Here is a 22,079-nt window from a genome sequence, read left to right as displayed (position 1 = left end):
ACTGCAAAGTTCAAGAACAAAAACAGCAAAACACGACAACATCCGTCGAGGTCTTTCAAAATAAAATAAGCGCTCACGAGATCACGAGTTAGGTTTTGGGCCACATTTAGAAAAATTAAAAATAGCTGCAAACTGTCCACCAGAAATGATGCAGACACAAATGGACCATTGTAAATGCATTTCACATCTTCACTTGAATTAGCTGTCTGAGTTGGATGGCTGGTTAACCAAAAGAAGAAGGTTTTCTTTGAGAATTGTCATTAAATGTCAAACTCCCCCTTGTTTTTCAAGAAATACGAAATCAAAAGGTGCTTCCCCTGGTGCCCTCTTGTTTGATAAAAAAGAAGAAGAAAAAAAAAATTACCCTCTTGGATGCCCGTGTACAAGAAAAGACGATGAAGTGCCCTCCAGGGCGCCCCTCCATCAGAGGAAACATGAAGTCCCATATAGGCTGTCCAACATGCTGGAAAATCAGTTGGCTTTTACATAGCTCTGAATGAGTTCCCTGTTAGTTTTTATTACAGAGGTGTAATGCTTAGACAATTTTAATCTCAACCAGGGTTTGCAACTGTTTCACCACAGATTCATCATGACTTCCTGCATGCTGGCGCCATTTGTATTTTTTCGCCCCTGCAGCTGACATGAATATGATAAAATAGGTAACTAAAGAAACATATTTTTAAAGCTTATATCCTTTCTATATTATAATATCTTAGGTCATATTGATCAATTATGCAAGTATCTGTGTGAAAATATTTGCAAATATAATGAGTTTCCTTATGTGTATCGCCCTGAAGTAATGGTGAGATAACATAATGTTGGAGCCTGGAGGAATAAATGAAGTAACACAAACTGATGTGTTCATCACAGCTAGACCACACAGTTAAAGTACACAAGAAGAGCATTAAAAGGTCCATGGGTGCAAGAAGTTTGCGAATTTTACGCTTTTATTTTGAAAGTATAATTAAACAACTGCTTGTTTCATTCTCTTAAATTCACTGTATCATCTGCAGCTTGTCCGTCTGAAGAGTGAACTCAGAGCCGGATGACAGACAGAGACAGCCAATAGACATGAAGACCTGTACATTATTTATTCATGACAGAGGCGGGACGTCCATACTCGCATTATAGATCCACTGACTGGGGACAAAGCCCTCTTAAGTTCACTCACTGTATTGGCTCTAATGGATACTGCTTCCTACTATAACCTGAGGTTTTTGTTTTTTTTTTTCTTTTTCACATTCTGGAGGCATAATGCAGTTCCCAGCAGTGAAGAGTCAATTGAACTGCTCTGTTGGTGAGCGTAACACTCATGAAAAGTCAAGATGGAACTGTTGGCAGTTCACTATGTTCACTGTCCTGGAAGCCAGTAATAGCTCTGTTTACAACCATACAGAGCTACGTTAAGTCTATAAGATGCATTAGCATTTAGTATCTGCTGTGTTACCTCTAATCTGAAGCCAGTTAGTGCCCACGTAAGAAAACAGTTTTCTTTTCATACATAAACTGTCAGACCAGTTTATTCTGCCACAGAACAATAATTCAATGATCACAGGTAAAATAAAGCTGTGATGCTGAGATGACAATCATCTCTGGCCTTTCAGCATCACACTGAAAGTTACAAAGACTTCTTCCCTCAGGCTGTGTGTTACCACGAGAAGTGTGTTGTTTTCCTGTGACAACGAAATAATATGGAACAAGAACACAGTGTTTGGTTAAGGCCACAAAATATTAATGATGTGATCTTAAAATATTTTTTTTTCTTTGCTTATGATCACAATGAAGCACAATATCTACCACCTGTTCTGTGGTCTGATGACAAGTGATTTCTTGCAATGACAGCTGGGCAGACAGTCTAACAATGTTCTCAGAGTGCACTTCAATGTAATACAGCTTCTCTATCTGGATTTTCTCGATGGTCATCAGAACACAGTCACCAGGTGTCAGCTGCAGTGACATCATAGATACACTGACTAAAACATCATGTCCTACACTGATTATAACTGAATACTTTTTCACAGTGAGGCAAAGCTGCAGTTCAGAGATACACACTCACGGTTCTGCCCTCCAATGGAGTCACGAGTTCTCACTTCATGTGCCCTTTGGTCTTTACCACCAGCAGAGCTGTGGCAGGCAGAGTCACATCTGTGAGCATTTTACCAAGGGGTCAATTCACCTCCATTCATCTTCTATGACAAGCAGCTCTGCTGCTGGAACCTGCATGTTGGAATAACTCTTCCTACATAGGAGAGATTAAATGCTGCTATCATAAATAAGTATAAATCTATACAATTCAACAGCACGACAAACTGCAGCCTCCAGGGTGATCAGACAGGTGAATCAACATCTCTTGCAGACAGATTAGGTTGGATTTACTGTTGTTTTACTGTTATATTACACTGCATCCATTTTAGCTGGGTGGTCCTAATAAAGTGATAACTGAGTGTATTTAACAGAACAGTAATTGTTTCCCTGTTCCAGGACAAAACTAAAAACAGCTCTATCTTATGTAAACAAACTTGATGAGATAAGCAATGGAAAACCTAACTTGTTTGTTTACTTGACAGTTTAATGAGGCCGGATGAGAGAAATAACAATAAAGTTATAAATCGTCATCCCATTAATATAGTTACAGACATCTGAACCCACATCATCTGATTCAGTGATACAAACAGGTCTACTTGTGCTCAGTCGGTGAAGTGAAGAGTAGCTTTACATACTTAACATTTACAAATGGGATTTTTCCTCCAAGAAAGAAAAATAAAACCCTGAAATATACAACATTATGTTTCCATGTACTTATGGAGTGCAGCTCTGTCACCACTGAGGCTGTTATGTGACGGCACAGAGCAGCTGAACGCAGCACGCAGGAGTGAACAGTAAAACTCGCAGACGCAGCACCGGTCGTGTTTGTCATTAGATTTTATTGCAGTTGAGGTTTACTTAGTGTTTACAAAACCAGAGCAGATTGCAAAGCATCCATGGGGAGTGAGAGAGGCGTGAGTTTCATCTGCTCGCTTCACATCAGCATCATCATGCTGCGTCAGCTGAAGGTGCAGTCTGCAGCTTCACCCGTTACATTCACAGTGTCGCCGCTATCTATCCTTATCTGGCTGTACCTGGGACTTCACAAGCTGTAAATGCAAAAGAGGCCTCGTTACGCAGCAGCCGCTTGTTACAAATCCCTTTTTGGATGATTAAAAATAAATGATATGACACCGTGTATGAGCTTATACTTTTACAATTCTGTTTCGGTGTGTCTAAGTTACATTCATGACAAAAACAAGGCAACCACAAAGCGCTAAAATGCTAGGGTTACATGTTGACTCTATGCTGCATAGCTTTTATCCTCCTCAAACAACCACCACTCAACCCCACCTTCTCCCGCTCACGCTATAAACTCCCCCAACCACCAGCACTTTCCTCATCAGCCCTCTCCTTCCACATGCTTGCCTCCCAGCAGCTGTGAGCACCAGGGAGTGAAGTCATGGTGCTGTAGATAAGGCAGACACAGGCAGGACTGTGTCTCACTCAAGCCTTAGAAAGTGACTAGGGGGGGCTCTGTGCTTGTGTGCAATTTGTGTGTGTGTGTGTGTGTGTGTGTGTGTGTGTGTGTGTGTGTGTGTGTGTGTGTGTGTCAGCACATCTGCTGGGTGAGATGGTGAGATATGGAAGATAATGTAGTTGGGATCTGCATGATGGGTGTGGTGGTGGTGGTTTAGAGTCGCTAGATTAACACTAAAAAGGGCTCTACACAGCTCCAGAAAATGTTTATGTAGGTTTATATATCATAGCAATGCCATTAAATAACACATGTAATACTCCAACCCAGCAATACTGAAATAATGATCCTCACTGGATTATGTATCCTCATTTATTGTACTCGTTCAAATCAATCAGATGGCTCTTTCACTTATTACTGATGTGCATTTAACCACTAGAACCCTTAAAGAACCCGACATTTTCTGCGTGTGTGTGTGCACAGTGCCGTGCAGGAGAACAACTCATAAAGGAGTGTGTGTGTGTAGGCAGACAGAGAAAGTGTCAGTCAGTCTACTCATTGGTTCACATTGTTGATGGTCTTGGTGTGGAGCTGCGGCGAAGGACACGGCAGTGACCCATGAAGCCGCTGCTGTTGCTGATGGGACTGGGGAGGCAGCTCGGGGTGACACTGTGACTGTGGGTGGGGTGGAGGGTGACACTGAGGGTCTGGTTGAGGACAAGTCTCGAGGTGGGATTGACGTTGCAGCTGTGGCCTCTGAGCAGCGGCGGCAGCAGCAGCAGCAGCAGCTTTGGCCTCCCTCTTCGGGGTGTTGTTGAGGATGTCCAGGCTCCGGCGGCTGGAGGAAATGACATCGGCGATGAATTTGGTGCATTCAGCGCAGACGTCTCGCAGCGTGCAGCCGTGAGCGTATAGGTGGGGGAACTCCTCCTCCACTGAGCGGCGGGATAAGCTGCGCAGCGACCTGCAGAACGACAGGGAGGATTGGAAAGGTATATTTTAAAAGAATGCAAAGGGGAAAATCAGTGAAATTCAATGGAATTGCTGCTCACTGGGGCAAAGCACAAAAACAAAACTTTCAACTTTGGTGAAAATTGAGATGTGAAGTTGCGCTATTGACCAAAAGCAAATGGTCTTGACTGTGCTGACTGTTGGAAAGCCAGATCAGCTAATCAGCTGTGTTCCACCATCCACGTTTGTTTAGAGCTCCTCTGTTGGACTACAAACTGCTCCACAAAAAGAGGCAGACACTCATTAGGCAACAGTCAACAGTACTGTACAAATCAGTCTGGTTAGAAACCAAAGCTAGCTTGAAGAGCTGTTGTGACCATAGACTTAGTGCTTACTTCACCAGTCATGTAGTTCAATGAGAAACCTGAAAGTCATCAAGCCTCTAGAAGCACATATTCTGCAAAGACTCTTTGATGAACTTTGCTGTGAACTCTCTGGTGTGACAAGGCTTTCATAAATAAATAAAATAAAAAACAAGTTGTTAAATTAAAATTAATAATTAAAAACATACTACAATCATTTGCAAATTAACTGTGTTTACTGGCAACGGTTTTCCAAAGTGTTCCTGAGCTCATGTATTAATATCCTTCATACAATCATGTGTTCACAAAGTGGTGAACCTCTCTCCATCCTTGCTTGTGAACGACTGAGTCTTTCCAGGATGCTCCTTTCACCTGTTGATGAGCTGATGAGGTCAAATATTGAATATGTGAGAAAGTCTCTCTGATTATTTAGACTTCACCCAAATTTTAGTTTTTTCTTTACCCTTGTTATATACAGTCCAACTGATGGATTACAAAAATACAGCAGAATGAATACTGTACTGTTAAAACCAGCCACTATGTAATTTCTTCCTTATGTCCTATTTTTCTGTTCTCTTGTTCACAGAGTTAATTGTGCCACTTTAAAACGCCTTTTTTTGTGGCATCATTTTGAAATGGAACACAAACGGATTAATTTTGACTCTTCAGAACAGACACATAGTATATCCTGTCTCCCACGGTAAATCAGCTAAATATCTGGAGGAATGAAGCTAGATTTCATCTTGTTTGCCTTTCTCAGCTTATCTAATATAAACACAACATGATAAACTGTGTATTGGGACAGAAGAAGACGTGCTGTGTCGGGGTGGGGGCATCACAGTCACTAATGAAGAGATTAAGGGAATCTTTTCTGATTAATATAACACTAACATTTGCTGTTATAAAACTTACTATTTCTGTCCTAGCTGCACGCTCTGGTAGTGATGACAGGTGTTAGACAGCAGATCAGCACCACACCATGCCTGTACTCTCTCTCTCTCTCCAACTCACTGTCCAGCTCGCTCGCCCCACCCCTCTTTCCGTCCATCTCGCACTTTCACGTCTGTCTTCACACAGGCGCAATGAGTGAGGATATAATGACAGCTGGGTAATTATTACATAATGGCTGCTTACAGGCCTCGGAAGACGCGCTGCTCTGATTATATAACAAAGGGATGGGGAGGGGAGGGGCAGACACTGGTGACTGGATTGAAGAGGCAATCTGCAATTGGTTGAGGTAAGCATGGAAGCTGTATCTGCTTAGGCTGGAGAAGGTTAGCAATCAGCAGTGTGAGGGAGGGGCAGACTTAAATAGATTTAACCTGTGTTCTTAAGCCAAGGTTTGCATTTGTCCTTGGACTGAAGGAGCACTGTGAGCGGCTGAGAGGACTGCGGAGACGCTGGGACTGCGTGTCTGCATCAAAAGCTGGGGTCCATCCAATGTCAAGTCAACTTTACCTTGACTGAACTTAAGACATGACGCAATAAGGCAAATTAGCTGCATTGCTGTCAGAGGGATAGAAGCGAATTCTCAGCAAGTAAGTAAATAGTCCCAAACAGAAGAACAAGAATACTAATACATACTCGTAGGCCCTGGAGGCCGCATGTTTATCACACCTTACTATGCTAAAATATTAACACAGATATGCTATGTCGCTCTGTTGATCCACCACTTCATCCAGATTGAAATATCTCAGCAGCTACTAGATGGATCGCTATGACGATTGGTACAGATATTCATGCCCCCCTCAGGATGAAATGTAATAACTTCAGTGATCCCCTGACTTTTCATCCAGTGACATCATCAGGTCAGTTTGTCCTCTAATGTCTCCAAAACATTTCCCATCAGCTTCAGCTGTACTCTGTGCTAATCAGCAAATGTCAGCATGCTAACATGCTAAGCTAAGATTATAGACAAGGTAAACATTACATCCTCGCACTGTCACTGTGAACATGGTAGAATGCTGTCAGTAGACGCAGCTGTGCTTTGAGCTGAACGCTTCGTGCAGCCTCACAGAGCTGCAGGCCTGGCTGAGTCTTTCAGGAGTGAAGCTAAAAATATCAGGTCCGTCACTCGAGGGAAGGTCACGGAATCACAAGATGTATCCCTCTGGGACAATGAATAGACACGTTTCACGCTAATTTGTGTCTTAGGTGATGAGATGTGATGACTGAAATGTTGGATGACACCATTTTGGAACAAAATGAAAAAGGTGCATCCTCTGAGGAGCATGAAGGTGATCAATAAACATAACAATCAAGATCCAGGTATTGATATAAATACTGAATAATAACCATTACGGCTCTAATATTCTCAGCACACACACACACACACACACACACACACACACACACACACACACACACACACTCTTTACCTCGGGTCGAGCACAGTAGCAGTGCAGCAGAGTGAGCTTTTTCCGTGTCAGTGAAGCTTCTCTTGACAGCTGCAGCTAAGCTTCCCTTCACGGTTTTTTGAAGCCATGATCCTCGTCTGTTTCTTTGGTCAAAAGTCTCTGAAGCACGGTCACAGCAGGAATCACATCTGATGCCAAAGCATCAGAGCAGCTCACTTTTCGAGAGGAGCCGGCACATAATCTTTTCCAGAAGTGTCTACTGGTAAGCGGTGAAATTGTCGGGATATTCAGACCTAAATCCTCTCTGAGCCGCTTCTGCTCAATGAGAGACTGCTTGGTAATATGGTTTCTGTGATGTGGGGATGGCTGAGAATCTAATACCTCGACTCCAGCACGCTGAGAAGACGCCAAAATCCTGTATTATCTGAAACCGACAACGGCCGGTCATCAAGAGCAACGTGCTCGGTGAGAGCTTCGGTTATGTTCACTGCCCGTGCACTGTCTCCGGGCATCTTCTCCCACTTCTCCATCGTTTGCTGCAAAATTCGTTGTTTCTGTTTCCCGCTACTAGCATTAGCAAACTCCTTGAACTCTTCTCACCTCTCCTCTTGACAATTTAGCAGAGCACAGTTTGCAGTCTGCTCTAATATTGTCATCATCACAATACTGCTGACATCGCTCCTCCTCCACCTACCTGTTCAACTGAAGACAGGTAAACACCACGCTGTCGCAAAGCATTATAAGCTGCAGCAGTATCAGAGTAGTTTCATCATTGAAAGAGTACATGCACACAGTTTTGGGCCTTTATCAAGTGTTACATGAATCTCTCATTTCAAGTCAGCTCTCATAGTCTCTGATAGGCAATGCAGACTCACTTATAGATTTGGCTTTTGTGTCCATGGCTCTTTGGGGTGCTGTGGAAGCCGACAGTGTACACAGGAATATGGGCCATCTTCTTTGAGGGAATCTTCATCTACAGCGTAGGAAGAGGAAAACAATGAGACAGAGCAAAGAGGAAGGGAAGTGTGTTGTGAGGGGACACAGCAGACTTAAGGACAAAATGCTTTCATAAACAACAATCAATAGATTCAAAGTCACAGACACGAAGGACTCCACGGTCACACACCACACCACCATGACCATTAGCTGTCACACAAATCACACTGTCACAAATGAACATATACATTAAACAACCTCACAAAAGGATAAACCACAGTAACACACAATACAGAGTCACCGCACCCCAACAAAGCACAACACACATCATTGTCAAAAACACACAAAATCCAAACAGCCTAAATCTCAAACCTAGAGAGCACAGAGCCACACATCCAACACGGCCTGGACTGAGGCAACAAATGAAAACCAACAAAAAAAAAAAACAACAGAAGAATTGATGTCAACAGAAATACCATTCACTTCACTCCACCATGTGCCTGACCACTGAGACAATGTTAGCAAGTGGGACAGCAATACATCCTTTAAATCGATTCTTGGTATTGTCTTAGAATGTCATACACAGCCAAATACGCACAGAATCATACTTGTAGAAACAAACAGAAGCCATTGATGAATTGCCTTCACTGAACACATGCTAGCAGTTCTTGAAGTTACCTTTGCACTGCAGGAGTTGCAGACAGATCTGTAAGAGAAACACAAAGGAATGAACAGTGTATTTCTGTAGCTTGCATCAAAAAATAACCATGACAAATATGTGGGGGTTAACTGGGCTATTGATAAATACCACAGTGACTACTATCTATAATTAGCTTGAGTGCACATCAGCAGTGGTAATATTGTCAAAATATGTCAGTATCGTAGCTTAAAGTGGCAAACGAAGAGGCAAAACTTCATTCACAATATTCGACTTTTTTAACACTGCAGTATCTGAAAGTTAAGGGGCTCATGTCTGTCTTTGAACAACAAGGCAGGGTCCCATTTCTCTTTTCTTTTTATTTATAGAGCATATGTCGCATGCAGCAGGTCTAACACTTGCATGACAGAATCGCATTCACAATAGATTCTGTGCATATTCATGTGCCCGTTCACAGGAACCATTACTGCTTCTAATGTTAGCTTAAGAGTGTCGTCTGCCTTGAGCGGCAGCTAAATCAATCAGTCTGCTTTCTTCTTCTGTCCCGTCTGCTTCCACTTAGGAACATGAATTATACAGAGCAGCAAGCTGAAAGCCCTTTACTGCACATTAAGTTTTGTTTTCACACTGCACGAGTATTTAATATGCTCTATAGCACCAGAGAGTTAAATATGCAAAGTAACAGTAAATTGTATTCAGCATCATTTTCAGCACCATGGACAACTGCAGCATGTGCATGCACCCGCTCTGAGGTGAAGCTTTGGGAAATCCGTGAGGAAGGTTTGTAGAAACACAGACATTTTATGTGAATCTGGGGATCTTAGCCCCCTTGACAGAGTAAGATCCTACACACTATTTCAATGTATTAGCCTTGATTTCAATTTGACTACATTTAGTGCAACAAATATACAATTCTGGGAGTAAAGAGGCTTTCAAACAGTATGCAGAAGTTCATGCTGTGAAATCAAATTTACAGAAACTACATTAATGAACAGTTAACTGAATAAATAAAATACAAATGGCGGTGGGCCGGGGCTTTGCCGAGACTCATGACCTCACTATTCCCTTGAATCTTGGCCGCGGTCCTGGAACAAACCTCAAGCAGTATTTCGAGATAAACGTGGCATGTGGCTTAAACATCGCAGACATTCCTGTGGTGAGATGAACGTTTTCTTTGATACCTTTTACACAGTAGACAGGTAGACGGCCATGAGAAGAGAGGGAACTTCACTCTGCAGCAGCAGCAAACCTGAGAAGGCCACATACACAGTCCCTGAGTCCATTTACTGTAAACACAGCACAATGATAAACAACAACAAGGGAGGATCCACTCTGTTACCTTTCCTTTCTTCAGGTTATTGTAGAGCTCTTTGCTCTGGAGAAACTTCTCCATGTCTGCTTTGACCAGCACTCGGCGCACATTGATGACCTCATCCACTGTTAAGGCGAGACTCTCCACAGGGTGGCTGAACTCCTCCTGAACATACCGACAGCAGAGGAAGAGGAGTCCATCAGTCGCTCCCCTCATGCTTAACATAAAGAACACTCAGTGGATGTCACTGCTATGTAACTTTCATTTTGACATCTGACAAAGGCAAAGCATTGCATTGTGGGACTTCTTGCAAAAAAGTAGTCTATGTGTTATGAACACTTCTTTATTTGCTCCATTTAAAGCCTTTTGAGGGCACTGTCACTCAGTGTAATATGAAAGGTGTCCCTCCCTTTGCGGCGTCCCTCAGCTCTAATGAGTATTTTAGCGTCTTTCTACCCATTCTACTGTTCTGGTTAAATCTCACTGCTCTCATCAGCGTCTCTGGCTGAAGCAGGTCGCTGTTTCCAGCGAAAACGCTTTCTGCTCAGCACCAAACAGCATAAAAAGTCAGCGACTAGCTAGTGAACCTTCAACAGCTAAACAGGCACACATGAAGTTGCTAACAACATCTACTATTTCATAACAACTGGGAAAACTCCATCTGCTGATGAAGATCGCGCAATATGACGGAAAGCACCGGAACAGCTACAAAAGGGACCGTGAGGTGAGATAAAATAAGTTGAACTTGTTTCTTTGGACTTCTGACTTGTTCAAAGGCTTTTCTAAACATGCATTTCCACTAAATATTGGAACAGGTTGAATAATCTGGCTCAATACTCTACAGTGGCAGATAATCAATAATAGATCAAGATGACTTGACAGAATGAATGTTTCTGCAGTGCCTCTTCATCACCGGTGGGACCACTGAGACTTCACACGAAGCAAAGCATCAACTCTGATGCCGGCTGTGATTCTAACGCACCATCCACTGGTGCTCGTCTCCAGCTCTGGAGCCTGACGTCGTTTCTGATCCCTCTGTGGTCTCGTCCACTGAACTCAGAGACAGGCGGGCTGGAGAGGGCAGCACCCAGCCGTGAACTGGGAAGGAAGCTGGGGTGGGGGAAATCGATGAAAAGTAAGAGAGACAGAGAGGGAATAATGAGAGTTTATCAGGCAAACTAAATGCGACTGAATCAAATGAGGACAGCGTCAGGGAGCGAATGAGAGGAGGACACAAATCCCAGTCTAACAACTCCATGAATTACACATCGGTCTCTTTCATTCAGCTCCGTCTCGGGTCTCATCTTTCAGAGTGCTTGTTGATCGACTCTAACACTGTCATGTATTATTCATCTGATTTCAGCCCATGCTGCTGCATCTGTAACTTAGATCACAGTGAGAGGGCTGCTCAGCGGCTGGTCTAAAAGAGGAGCTCAGTTAACCAGAGGCGGGCGGGGGTTCAGAGCAGACCACACGCTGGGCACTGCTTCGATCCTGCAAAAGGAAGGTGTCAATTTGGCTCTAATGGAAAGCAAACAGGTTAGAGGGGAAGGCTGGAACAGGCCGGTAAACATCACTGGTACATATAATTTGGATCAGCTGCCGATGACGGCAGGGGCTTACAGGCTTACATCCTCATTCACACAGCTGAGGCTGGAGAGTCCCCTGTTGGCAAAGTCAAGCACTACACAATAAATCTCCATCCAGCTATAAATCGGCCTTGTCTCAGGCTTGTGGCATGCGGCTGGGTGGATCGGCTTGCAGCCCATCTAGAGACTGAGAATGGATTGAAGTCAGGATTGTTTTTCAAATAATTACCTCTGGATAAGGACGGCCAGGCTGCTAATGCATGAATCATGGCAACTGAATGGATAACATCCTCCCCGTGGCTTATGTGCAGCACACAATTCAAAGCCATTAGCTTCTACCCTCCTTCACTCAGACTTTATCAGCACATCTTTATATTTGATTAGAATCCATCATAAAACTCCCAACAGTTTTATGGCAGATGTAATCCCTGTCAGCTCCCTGTTAGCGCGGCTGTGAGGACTTTACCATGGTGGGCTGACACATTATTCAGCTCTTATTCATTTCAGTGAGGTAACAGTAATTTAATGAGGTTAGTGCTTGAGTTAGAAGTAGGACAGATTGGAGGTAGTAGGGACATAACGTCTCCACGGCAAGTGAATAAAAACATTAAAAACATATTACCTCCAATTGAATACATCTGGGAAGGGCTTGTGTTCAGTTAGCTTGTGCTAGTTAATACAGTTCCAGTGGAAGTGGAGCTGGAAACTTTAAAAAGGGTGTTTCTTGTGTGTTCAGTCTAACTGTTGGTGAGGGATGGGTTTGATGTCACTTTAAGGCCAGGTTCTGCATACAAACATCCAAATCTCCGGCTCACTCATCCAAAAAGGAGGATAACGATGCAGACTGTGCTGTGGTATAACTGGCACGGTGTCTCCCTCTGTTGGAAGAAAGTTAAAACTACAGCAAGTGTGAATCATCTGCCACAGAGGGCCAAGAGTCTGCACGTTTTCACTGCGAGCAAACACTACAGCAGCTGATCTCACTAATTATCTTTCTTTCAGCCAAATAAGAGAATCCAACCAGTATTATGAGCTGCAGCAGTGTTTGGTGCAGACTGCCGAATGTCAATGAAGCCTGGTGGACAATAACTGGAACAGACAGAGTATAGCTGTGTTAACACACTTACTTGGCAGAAGACTTTCTGACTTGACATTGTAAGAAAAGCACAGATGTCTCTGATAACATTAATGTTGGCTCTGTTCTATTCAAATGTCCCAGTAAACCATGACAGTGTGGTGGGCCATGAGCAAACTGGATCAACTGAGATGGTTACCATGTCAACAGTGCCATCATGTGTTCATTTATAAAGGACTTCATGTTTTTACTCATTACTCTTAAAGTAAAATTCTTCTTCTTGGAATCACTGGGCCAGCGGCTCCAGAACCTTTCTCTCCTGCCCCCCCCACTCTGGAAGCTGAAATACCATCATGTCCCTCCTCAGTGCATAAAGTGATTTTTCATATCCAGAACCTAAACTGCATTTTCTTTTCATTTATCTCGTAGGTTTCTGGTTTGCAAATCAATATTTTCCCAGATTGACAGAGGTTTTACACACAAAAGGCTCTCCTGCTGTACTGACAGTGAACTCAAGCCTGACTATGAGCGTCTTCATATCTGGGATTTGATATGACTGACATGTTTGCTCGATGCGCATCACCAGTTTTTCTTCTCTTCCTTGTCAAACATTTGTCCATCTTGCACTTGACGTGCTTTGCTTCCTGAATCAACTTTGAATCCTTAAATCTTTAATTAAAGCCGCTTGTATCTAATAAGCACCTGGAAACAGTTATCCATGCCTGATTACTGTCATTCCTTGTATATGGGGTTGACCCATTTCACCCTCTTTCAACTTCAAACAAAGAAAAGACAACACATCCTTCCTGTTCTGGATCATCTGCACTGGTTACCACTGATACACATACAGAACTGGTTTCAAAATCTGACTATTTATTTTTAAAGCCTTTAATAGATTAGCTCCTCAACACATTACTGACCTGCTAATTCCACACTCTGCCCCGAGGTCCCTCAGTCATCCTCACAGCATCTCCTCTCAGTTCCTCACTCATTCCCTCAAACTAAAGGGGGCTGAGCTTTCTCTGTTGTGTCTCCCAGGTTCTGGAATAGTCTCTGCACCACATGAAGTCATTGAAAGACCCATCTTTGCCTCTGCATACCTGTATTCAGGCAGATTCTCATCCATCTGCCTGGACTGTAAAGCTTTCTGGGTCAACTCTTGATGTTTTGAAATGAGCTGTATAAATCAACCGACTTGCTAAAATCAGAGCACTCATGTTTCACCGTCATAGCTTCTCCTGGTCATGTGTGCCCCCTGCAATGACTCTGTGCCCCCCCAGGTGGTCACCACAAACAGTACCTCTTCATATAGGCCAGGCCTCATGATGCCTAAACTGGAGTTCTGTAATTTAGGATTTTTCCTTCTTCTTTCAACACTCCTTATACGAATCTTAGAACTTATGGCCAAATGTTTGGAATCAAGGCCTCCTTCAGAAAAATCTGCTATATTTCACTGTGAATCATTCTTCCCTTCCTAATCAAATGTAGATGACACGCACAAAGCTCGTCCACGTGATCTTACAAAAATTTAACAGCAAGGAGCCTCAAAGTGCTGCCATGGCCAGAATTCAGTGATATTTACTGACTCCATCAGTGGTCATTAGTGGCCTTGACATGATACATCTCAAAGCGTTTCTCTCATAAGTCCTTATATTCCCAACAGGAAGGAGTACAGTTTTTAGATATTCTTCAAAAATCAGCATGGTGGTCTATGGAAATCCAGACTTCTATCATCTTCTGAAATAACTATAATAATTTGGGGCCTCTGTAGAGATACGCACTGTCGGAGTCAAAACCACCATCTCATGAATGTATGAAGCAATCAGACTCCATTAACGACTTCCTGTCAAAAGTCTGTGATATTTATGAAATTCCATGACCAGCTTTGATCTAAAATGAGTGCCCTGTATTTAGCTCTATATAGAGAAGTCACCACTCACAAACTGAAGAACTATTACCAAGGACAATCAGTCTACGTTTACAAACTGACCTCTGTAATTAGGAGGTGGCCTGGCACCGGTCAGTGTCCTGGATCGCGGTCTCTCACCCCTCAGCCTGACCGCCCCGTCCAGCTGGGCCGACTCAGAGAGCGAAGGAAGCATTTCTCCACGGAGCATGGCCAGGTCGTGCTCAGAGAAGGAGCGATCTCTTTTCAGAGGAGTGGGGGAGCTCTCCGCCCTCCTCAGCTCCCCACTGTCTGGAGAGTCCTCCTCCTGCAGTGGTGCGAGATGAGGAAAGGGAAGTGAGCGGGCATAGGGCAGGGACAGTAGAGGTAAGGAAAGGTTTGTAAAATAAGGAAAAGGTGAAGGGAAGTACTGAAGGCAACACAGGATGAGAATGTGCACATCATCTAGCTAATTGTACAGGATGGCTGGTTGGCCTGTCGTGAATGAAGCTAACAAACTGAGGCTAGCTGGTGACTCTAAACAGCCGGTAGGTGTGAACGTGAGCATGAGCGATGGTTTATCTCTATGTGTCAGCCCTTTGATGAACTCCACCTACAGTAGTGGTGGATATATTTTGACACCCACGGAGTAATTTTGACTTTGAGTTTTGACCCTTTGAGGCAGCTGTAGCTGGTCAGCGTGGAGTGTTTGCTGCAGAGTAGCAGATTGAGTTAGCAATGTTGTAATGGCGCCTCTGCTCGGTTCACTCTGCTATTGCTGTGCTTTCTGTCACCAGTGCTGCAGAGCAATTAGCGGCTTTATCAGCAGCAGGGGACACACCTGGGCCTGGCGTGACTCCTACATACACGCCCGAGCAGACACCAGACACAAAGCAGACCTCCTCACTCCAAGGACCTCTGTGTTTTGGTTTTTGTTCTTTGTTTTCGCAGCACATTTCCACTCATCCACTCCCTGCACTGCTGACTTGACAGATTTCTCCATCTGCTTGCTGCTTTTTTTTAATTTGGTTGCAAATAAATTACTTTGTTATTTAGTTTACCCATGTGTCTCCCATTTCTGTCCCAGTGTAAGAGCCAGACTGTGACAATATGAAGTCAGAGATAAGATAAGATGTTATTGCTGTTATGATGCTAATTTCCACCAGCACGATAATGGCAACTCCCATTATGTGTTAACATGTTTTTTCCAGCAGCAAACACACTACTGAATATTCACAGAAATTTCAGTATTATAGGAATATTCCATGATTACGCTTTGCTAATGTCTGTTTGATGAAGAAGAAACTGACAGGACTAAGAGAAGAAGGCCCAGTTAGAAATCTGTCTGCTTCTTCAGCACCAAGGACAGCGCCAGGGATTTATCAATACACAGCACAGTCAGGCTACTCATATTTCAAGGCCAGAGACTCTAACCTGCACAAGCCTCAGTTAGATAGAGGATCAATAAGTCCGCCAGACTCAACTAACATATTCAACTAAACAAGCCCTCTGCTGCCGCGCTCGCTCTGGTACCACAGGTTGGAGAGGGGGCCTGGCAGGGGAATGGGGAGGAAGGGCATTTTAGTCATGTTGCTAACAACGGGGATGACATCCCCCCTTCATATCACGTACAGCGCAGTCCATCCCAAGCTGAAGTGCTTTCAGATAATGGATGGATAGATTGTTTAAATTGCTTCAGATTGACTGTCTGCCCCTTTTAAATTTTAACAGGGTGTCTGCTTCTTTCTTTGTTACTGAAGTGACATTTAAAAATGATTCTCACTATGGGGTCCCTGTATTATTTATCTTGTGCACACGTGTGAGGATTTAAAGCCTTTTGCTGAATAACAATGAACGTTAACATAAGGTCACCTGAAGGCAGAGTTATGTGAACCACTTTCAGGAGACAGACGTTCCAGAAAGTAAGCCAACAAAAACAGTACTTTCCTAACATCATACAGTCAAGCTTTACTTGGGTTGCTGATTTTGCCTCAGTATCCTCAAAACATACCACAAACAACTCAACAAACAAATGCAAAACAGACCTCAAAGGAAACAGGAAGTATTACTGGAGTACAGAACACGCTAAGTGATCATTATACACCTGAATTCATGTTCCTGTTCAGCTGAAAGAGGGCAACACACAAAATCCATTATTTAGCAGCTGCTCCTCCAAGAACTGGTTGCAGAACACTAATCTGTTGCACTGGCAGGTGGGATATTACAGCACAGTATGTATGAGTGGTCTGTCCTGCAGTGGTGGAAGCAGTACTCATATTAAAGTAAAATACAACTTCTGTGGAATCAGAGTGGTATTTTTGGATCCGTATTACTACTTTACAATAACTACTTTATACACTGCTCGTTGTGAATTACCCTCTTATCTTAACCTACCTACCCATGGCACCTTCTCTGACCCAAACCTGGCTTACATACTGCATACAGATGAGAAAAAGAGTGAAACTGAGGTTTAAAAGAAAATGGAAGGTAGGATTGCAACAGTAAACATGTCTTCCCTCTTGGATGAAGCAGAAGCTCGTTTTGACCTGCAGCTAGCTCCCCCTTTGAGCCACTAAGGATATTTTCTAAATGCTAAAGTGTAAGAGAGAAACAGATTGTGAAGTTTTGACGGCTGGTGTAACATATCAAGAGAGGGGGGAGAAAGACACGGTTTCCCAAGTTGTTCAGTCTTTGTGGAAGAGAGAAGAAGATTCATCCCAATCATTGTTTCACTTTCCACTCTGTGCTATCCTACAAATGCACAGAGGCATCTTAACCCACTTAAGCTGGGAAACAAAGCATGTGTTGCTGTGAAAAACAGCAGTCAGCCCTAAGAGACGGCAAAAATGAGTCCAATGAATCCTCACCCCACCCTTCCAATGTCTCAGCGTAGGAGCGCCTGCCTGGCCTCACCTCAAATATGTTCATCTCCTCCATTTCGGCCAGAGTGGGAGCCTTGAGCAGGATGCGAGGGCGGGATGATGGTCGGGGCCCGGGCTCTGACACGGACAAGTCAATGCACGAAGTAGATTTGACATTACAAGGACAAGTCTGAGCCAGGCAGGGCAGGGAGCCAAATGCTGAGGGAAGAGAAACCAGAAACACAGTCAGGGAACAAATAAGTCAGAAGCACTGAGATCAGAGCCAGACCAGCCAGGACCAGCACTCAGCCTCGGGCCTGGCTTCGACATCCCCTTCTGAGCTTCATCATATCACAAATAACAGAACCCTCCTGTCTGAAATGAGCTCACATACAACTGTGTTCTTCTATTACAGATGCAGCAGTGAAGTCCATCTCTTCACCTGTATGGAAACTAGGAAAGTGGACTTCAGGCTCTGACAGGCTGGAATTTGCGCAGCCTGCACAAACACGATTATTCACAATGATGAAAAATACTAAAATGCAAAACAAAATTGGACTCAGTGCTGAGTACTGGAACTGGGACCAAATTCCAATGATGGAAAGTATAAAAGAGCAAATAACTGAATTCACTTTGTAATTCTTGAATGTGTTTTTACAACCACAAAGGGCAAAACAGCTGTTTAGGATTCAGGGTTGAACTCAGCTCCCGTTACTGAGGAGGCAGTCCCTCTAACCACTGAATCACCCTACTATACGTGCTGCAGTCAAAACACTGCTAACTATCATTTTCCAGCAATCTGATTTTTCTTTTTCACAAATCACCCATAGCAGCTTTAGACAAATCAAATTGCTCTCTCCCTGCAAAGGCTTCTTTATCAGCGGCCCACACACTGAGCGACCTTGATCTGTAAATAACTTGTCAATATTTATGAAATGCGATTCCACCTCCACATGCGCTGTAGATCTGAATGGAAAGACGCTCGTTACACATGACGGCTTACAAAACTACTTTATAGTACATAACTGTCGTGTGCCAGGCAGCAGCGCAGAGGGTACAGACTACAGTGTCAGCCCTGAAGTCATTTTTTAGCAGGGCGACTGGTCCATCCACCTGCAGTGGCACATTTACTTTCTTTAGCACAGTGAGAGCATAACAGGAGTCACACTTTAAATAGAAAGTTCAGAGACGAGTATGACGCGAGCAGCCACCAGACCTTATTTTTTATTTCACTTAACATCGCCATGATGCTTTTCCCCTGACGCCATCCAACTGTTTGTCTGGTGATGACAGGCTTTAATTTAGTTATGGTGGAGTTAAAAAAAAAAAAAAAAAAAGCAAACAGTGGTGACTGATTGTTCTCTTACGTCTGGAGCTGGGCAGGACCACAGGCCTGAGCTTTCTCTCCTGCTTGATCTCAGCCAGGACCAGGTCATGGAGGGACTGCTGCTGCGGTGGAGGAGGGGGGAGGCTGCGCTCTGAAACCTAATGAGGACAAATAATTAGACCACATCCATACATCTGAGGAATCTAAAAGAGATGATGAAATATGTACATATATGCACATATTTTACCAACCACTCCAAAACCTCTGTGTTTGTTGACTGGACAGTAACACTCTGCAATGAAACATGGCCTGATAAAACTGATGGAACTGTGATAAAAAAGACTTGTGACGTATATAAACAGGTAAATCGAATCACAGGACAAGTTCTTCTGTGTAAAAAGAAGATTTAAAACACATCTCTGGGTATGTGCTCTATTATTTATATATGTCTAATGTGCATTAAAGTATTAGACGCTTATCTAAGTATGCATCAAGGGTAGCAGTATTAGTAATGTTTCAGTTATCAGTTAGAGGCTGGTGTTAATGTACTGTATTTGGAAAATGCTCTGTAATGTATACAGGTCTATTAATAATGGATGAAAGTATCAGGGAGAAGCTGATGTTAGTAATGTATCAGTCTAAAGTAGTTATATGTAAAAGTAAGCTAGTTTTAGTACAATAATGTATTACATACAAGCTTGCATTGACATGGAAATCTCCCATTGTTCAGCTGTTATCAGGAAAATATTAATTATTCATTCATTCATTCATTCATCTTCTATATCCGCATATCCCTTTCGGGGTTGCGGGGGGCTGGAGCCTATCCCAGCTGGCAATGGGCGAGAGAAGCGGGGTACACCCTGAACCGGTCGCCAGCCGATTGCAGGGCGACACAGACATACAGACATACAACCACTCACACTCACACTCACACCTATGGACAATTTAGAGTCACCAATTAACCTAATGAGCGTGTTTTTGGTCTGTGGGAGGACGCCGGAGTGCCCGGAGAGAACCCATGCATGCACGGGAAGAACATGCAAACTTCACACAGAAAGGCCCAGCCCAACCTGGGGATCGAACCAGCGACCTACCTGCTGCATCACCGTGCCACAATATTAATTATAGTGCAAGATATTATCAGGGGCTCAGAGGTGCATTTAGAATTGGCTGCTTTTCTAGTAAGCTGTTATTTAACTTTCTGGGTTAGCTCGACAGCAATGCCAAAAAAACTATAATCCAGGTACCACAACACCACTACAGTACTACAGGAGTTCAGCCAGGGTGTAGGACAAGACAAAGACACTTAATTGTCACATTACCCTCATTAAGTTACAGACAAACCTGCCTTATAAGATCATTCAGCCTTATTTACCTTAAAATAAAGCTTCATTTATCTTAGTTTCTAAGCCTGCTTATTGCAATCCTTACTTCTTCTGTATGACACACTGGAAATGGAGAGAAACCTTGCACACTTGAATGTACTCTTCTTCATAACGCTGGGGTGAATTTCTATTACGAGACAAAAACCCACTCACTGGTTTAAGTGGAGGTCTTGATCTGATGAAATCCAGTATCAGTTCATGGGCATTTCTCTTCACTCTGGTAGGAATGTCACCACCCACCTGGATAAGACAAGAAACACGACAGCAGCTGTAGCACCGTGTCTGGAAATCATACAGCGAGATGCTGACATGTTTTAGAAAGAAATAAGTACATCATGAGTTTACTATAGTCTACAATCTAGCTATCAACACATCCTGCAGAAACATTAGCATACATTTGAGTCCACCTATAAAAATCCAAGTACAATATTCGCTCTCCTTTGAGCTCTGTTTTGGTGTCCACCAGCTCTTGAAAAGAAATCTGTCCCATTAGCTGCTAAACGCTCCAGTATGTTCACCAGCTGGTTGACAGGGATATGTCAACTAGGATATGTCTATATGTCAACAAGGCATATGTCTGACAGCTCAAATGTCGATATGAGCTGTCAGAGTGAACCAAATGAGCTCAGTTTCAGGCCGTAAAACCAAAACAAGGTGCTGAAAGAAGCTGAAAAGCTCCACAGAGCCGAGGGGAACTGCAGAGTTGGGTGATGATTGTCTGTGCAACTGCTGCCAGAATAACAGAAGGCTGAGAGAAGCCTTCATTAATATTTGTGTTCTGAGGCTGAATTATGTAATTGCCCGTGGAGAAGGCCTCAAGGTGACTGCCACATGCATGCCTGCTACATAACCTTTTCTTCCTGAACCAAATCCAGAACAGTATGTGGTACAGTGGACTGCCTGAAAAAAGAGGAAGACAGTGGCCTACAGACCCCTGGCTGCACTCAAAGTCCTCATGCCCCATTTAAAGAAAACTAAAACTCAGTCTCGTCTCTCACCATGACTTTGCGTAGCTGGAACTTGCGAGCTCGTATGTCCTGCATCAGCATCTCAAAGGGTGTGAGGCTGAACTCAGTGGGCAGTGGGTTGAACGGCTGCTCCTGCACCTTCTTCAGCTTCACTCCCTGCCTGAGCTCCTTCATCAGCTGCACCCACAGACGAGCCTGGGATGGAAACAACAGCAACACACACACACACACACACACACACACACACACACACAAACATCTGCACATGTCAACACAACAACACTGCCTTCTTCGGTCAAACACACTGTTGTATTGTCCTCTCAGTCACACTGTGCCCTCGTTCGTTAAGTCTCACCCAGTCTCTGTGTTTCAGGGCATCCAGCTCAGCTGTAGACCGGTCTTCCAAAGCTTCCTCTGTTGTGATCTTCTTCAGCATCTGTGCACCAAAAGGAAGAGACAGATTTGACTTTCTTTTAACAATAGCAAGCTAAAACAGTGGTAACCGTTCAAACACTGGTTTGTTTGCCATATAGTGCAGAATCTGAAGGGGCTGTATTCATTAGACTGCAGTATTGTCATGATAAAACCCCCATGTGTGATATTTACAAATTATTCTGATGACAAAAGTTTTATGTTTTGTCTGTTTCTTTCAGCCTGTGTCTCTGACTCTGATCAGCATGCATTGCTGTCTCCAGCAGTTTCTTGTTTAATGATAATACCAGCTGGGGGCACCAAAATTAGAAAAAAAATCAAATTCTAATGCTCAACTGAAGACTTTACCTGGAGATTTAAAAAATTAAAGAGAGATGTGAAATGCCACCAAGAATCCATGTGGAATACCATGTGCACGCAAGGTTCCCCACTTTGTGAACACATGATTGTATATTGTACAGCTCTGGTGCCTTGTTCCC

At 43.5% G+C, this 22,079-nt stretch overlaps 1 protein-coding gene across 1 annotated transcript in view; it reads right to left on the bottom strand.

Annotated features, from left to right (window-relative positions):
* Positions 1–2,904: 2,904 nt before the first annotated feature.
* The window catches only part of spire2 (spire-type actin nucleation factor 2), a 33,261-nt gene continuing 14,086 nt past the window's right edge, over positions 2,905–22,079 (bottom strand). Inside the window, exons 4-15 of the mRNA XM_076733758.1 lie at positions 21,524–21,604; positions 21,199–21,363; positions 20,354–20,440; positions 18,856–18,973; positions 17,541–17,707; positions 14,733–14,955; positions 11,061–11,188; positions 10,106–10,243; positions 9,948–10,015; positions 8,787–8,814; positions 8,048–8,145; positions 2,905–4,466 (exon numbers count right to left, since the gene is read on the bottom strand). Of these exons, the coding sequence (XP_076589873.1) occupies positions 4,058–4,466; positions 8,048–8,145; positions 8,787–8,814; positions 9,948–10,015; positions 10,106–10,243; positions 11,061–11,188; positions 14,733–14,955; positions 17,541–17,707; positions 18,856–18,973; positions 20,354–20,440; positions 21,199–21,363; positions 21,524–21,604 (1,710 nt within the window). The 3' untranslated portion in view covers positions 2,905–4,057. The remainder of the gene's footprint in view (positions 4,467–8,047; positions 8,146–8,786; positions 8,815–9,947; positions 10,016–10,105; positions 10,244–11,060; positions 11,189–14,732; positions 14,956–17,540; positions 17,708–18,855; positions 18,974–20,353; positions 20,441–21,198; positions 21,364–21,523; positions 21,605–22,079) is intronic.

This window comes from Chaetodon auriga, chromosome 6 (genome assembly GCF_051107435.1).
Source record: "Chaetodon auriga isolate fChaAug3 chromosome 6, fChaAug3.hap1, whole genome shotgun sequence".
NCBI lineage: Eukaryota > Metazoa > Chordata > Actinopteri > Chaetodontiformes > Chaetodontidae > Chaetodon > Chaetodon auriga.
Note: the sequence above shows the minus strand (reverse complement) of the source record. Positions and strands in the feature narration are given on the sequence as shown.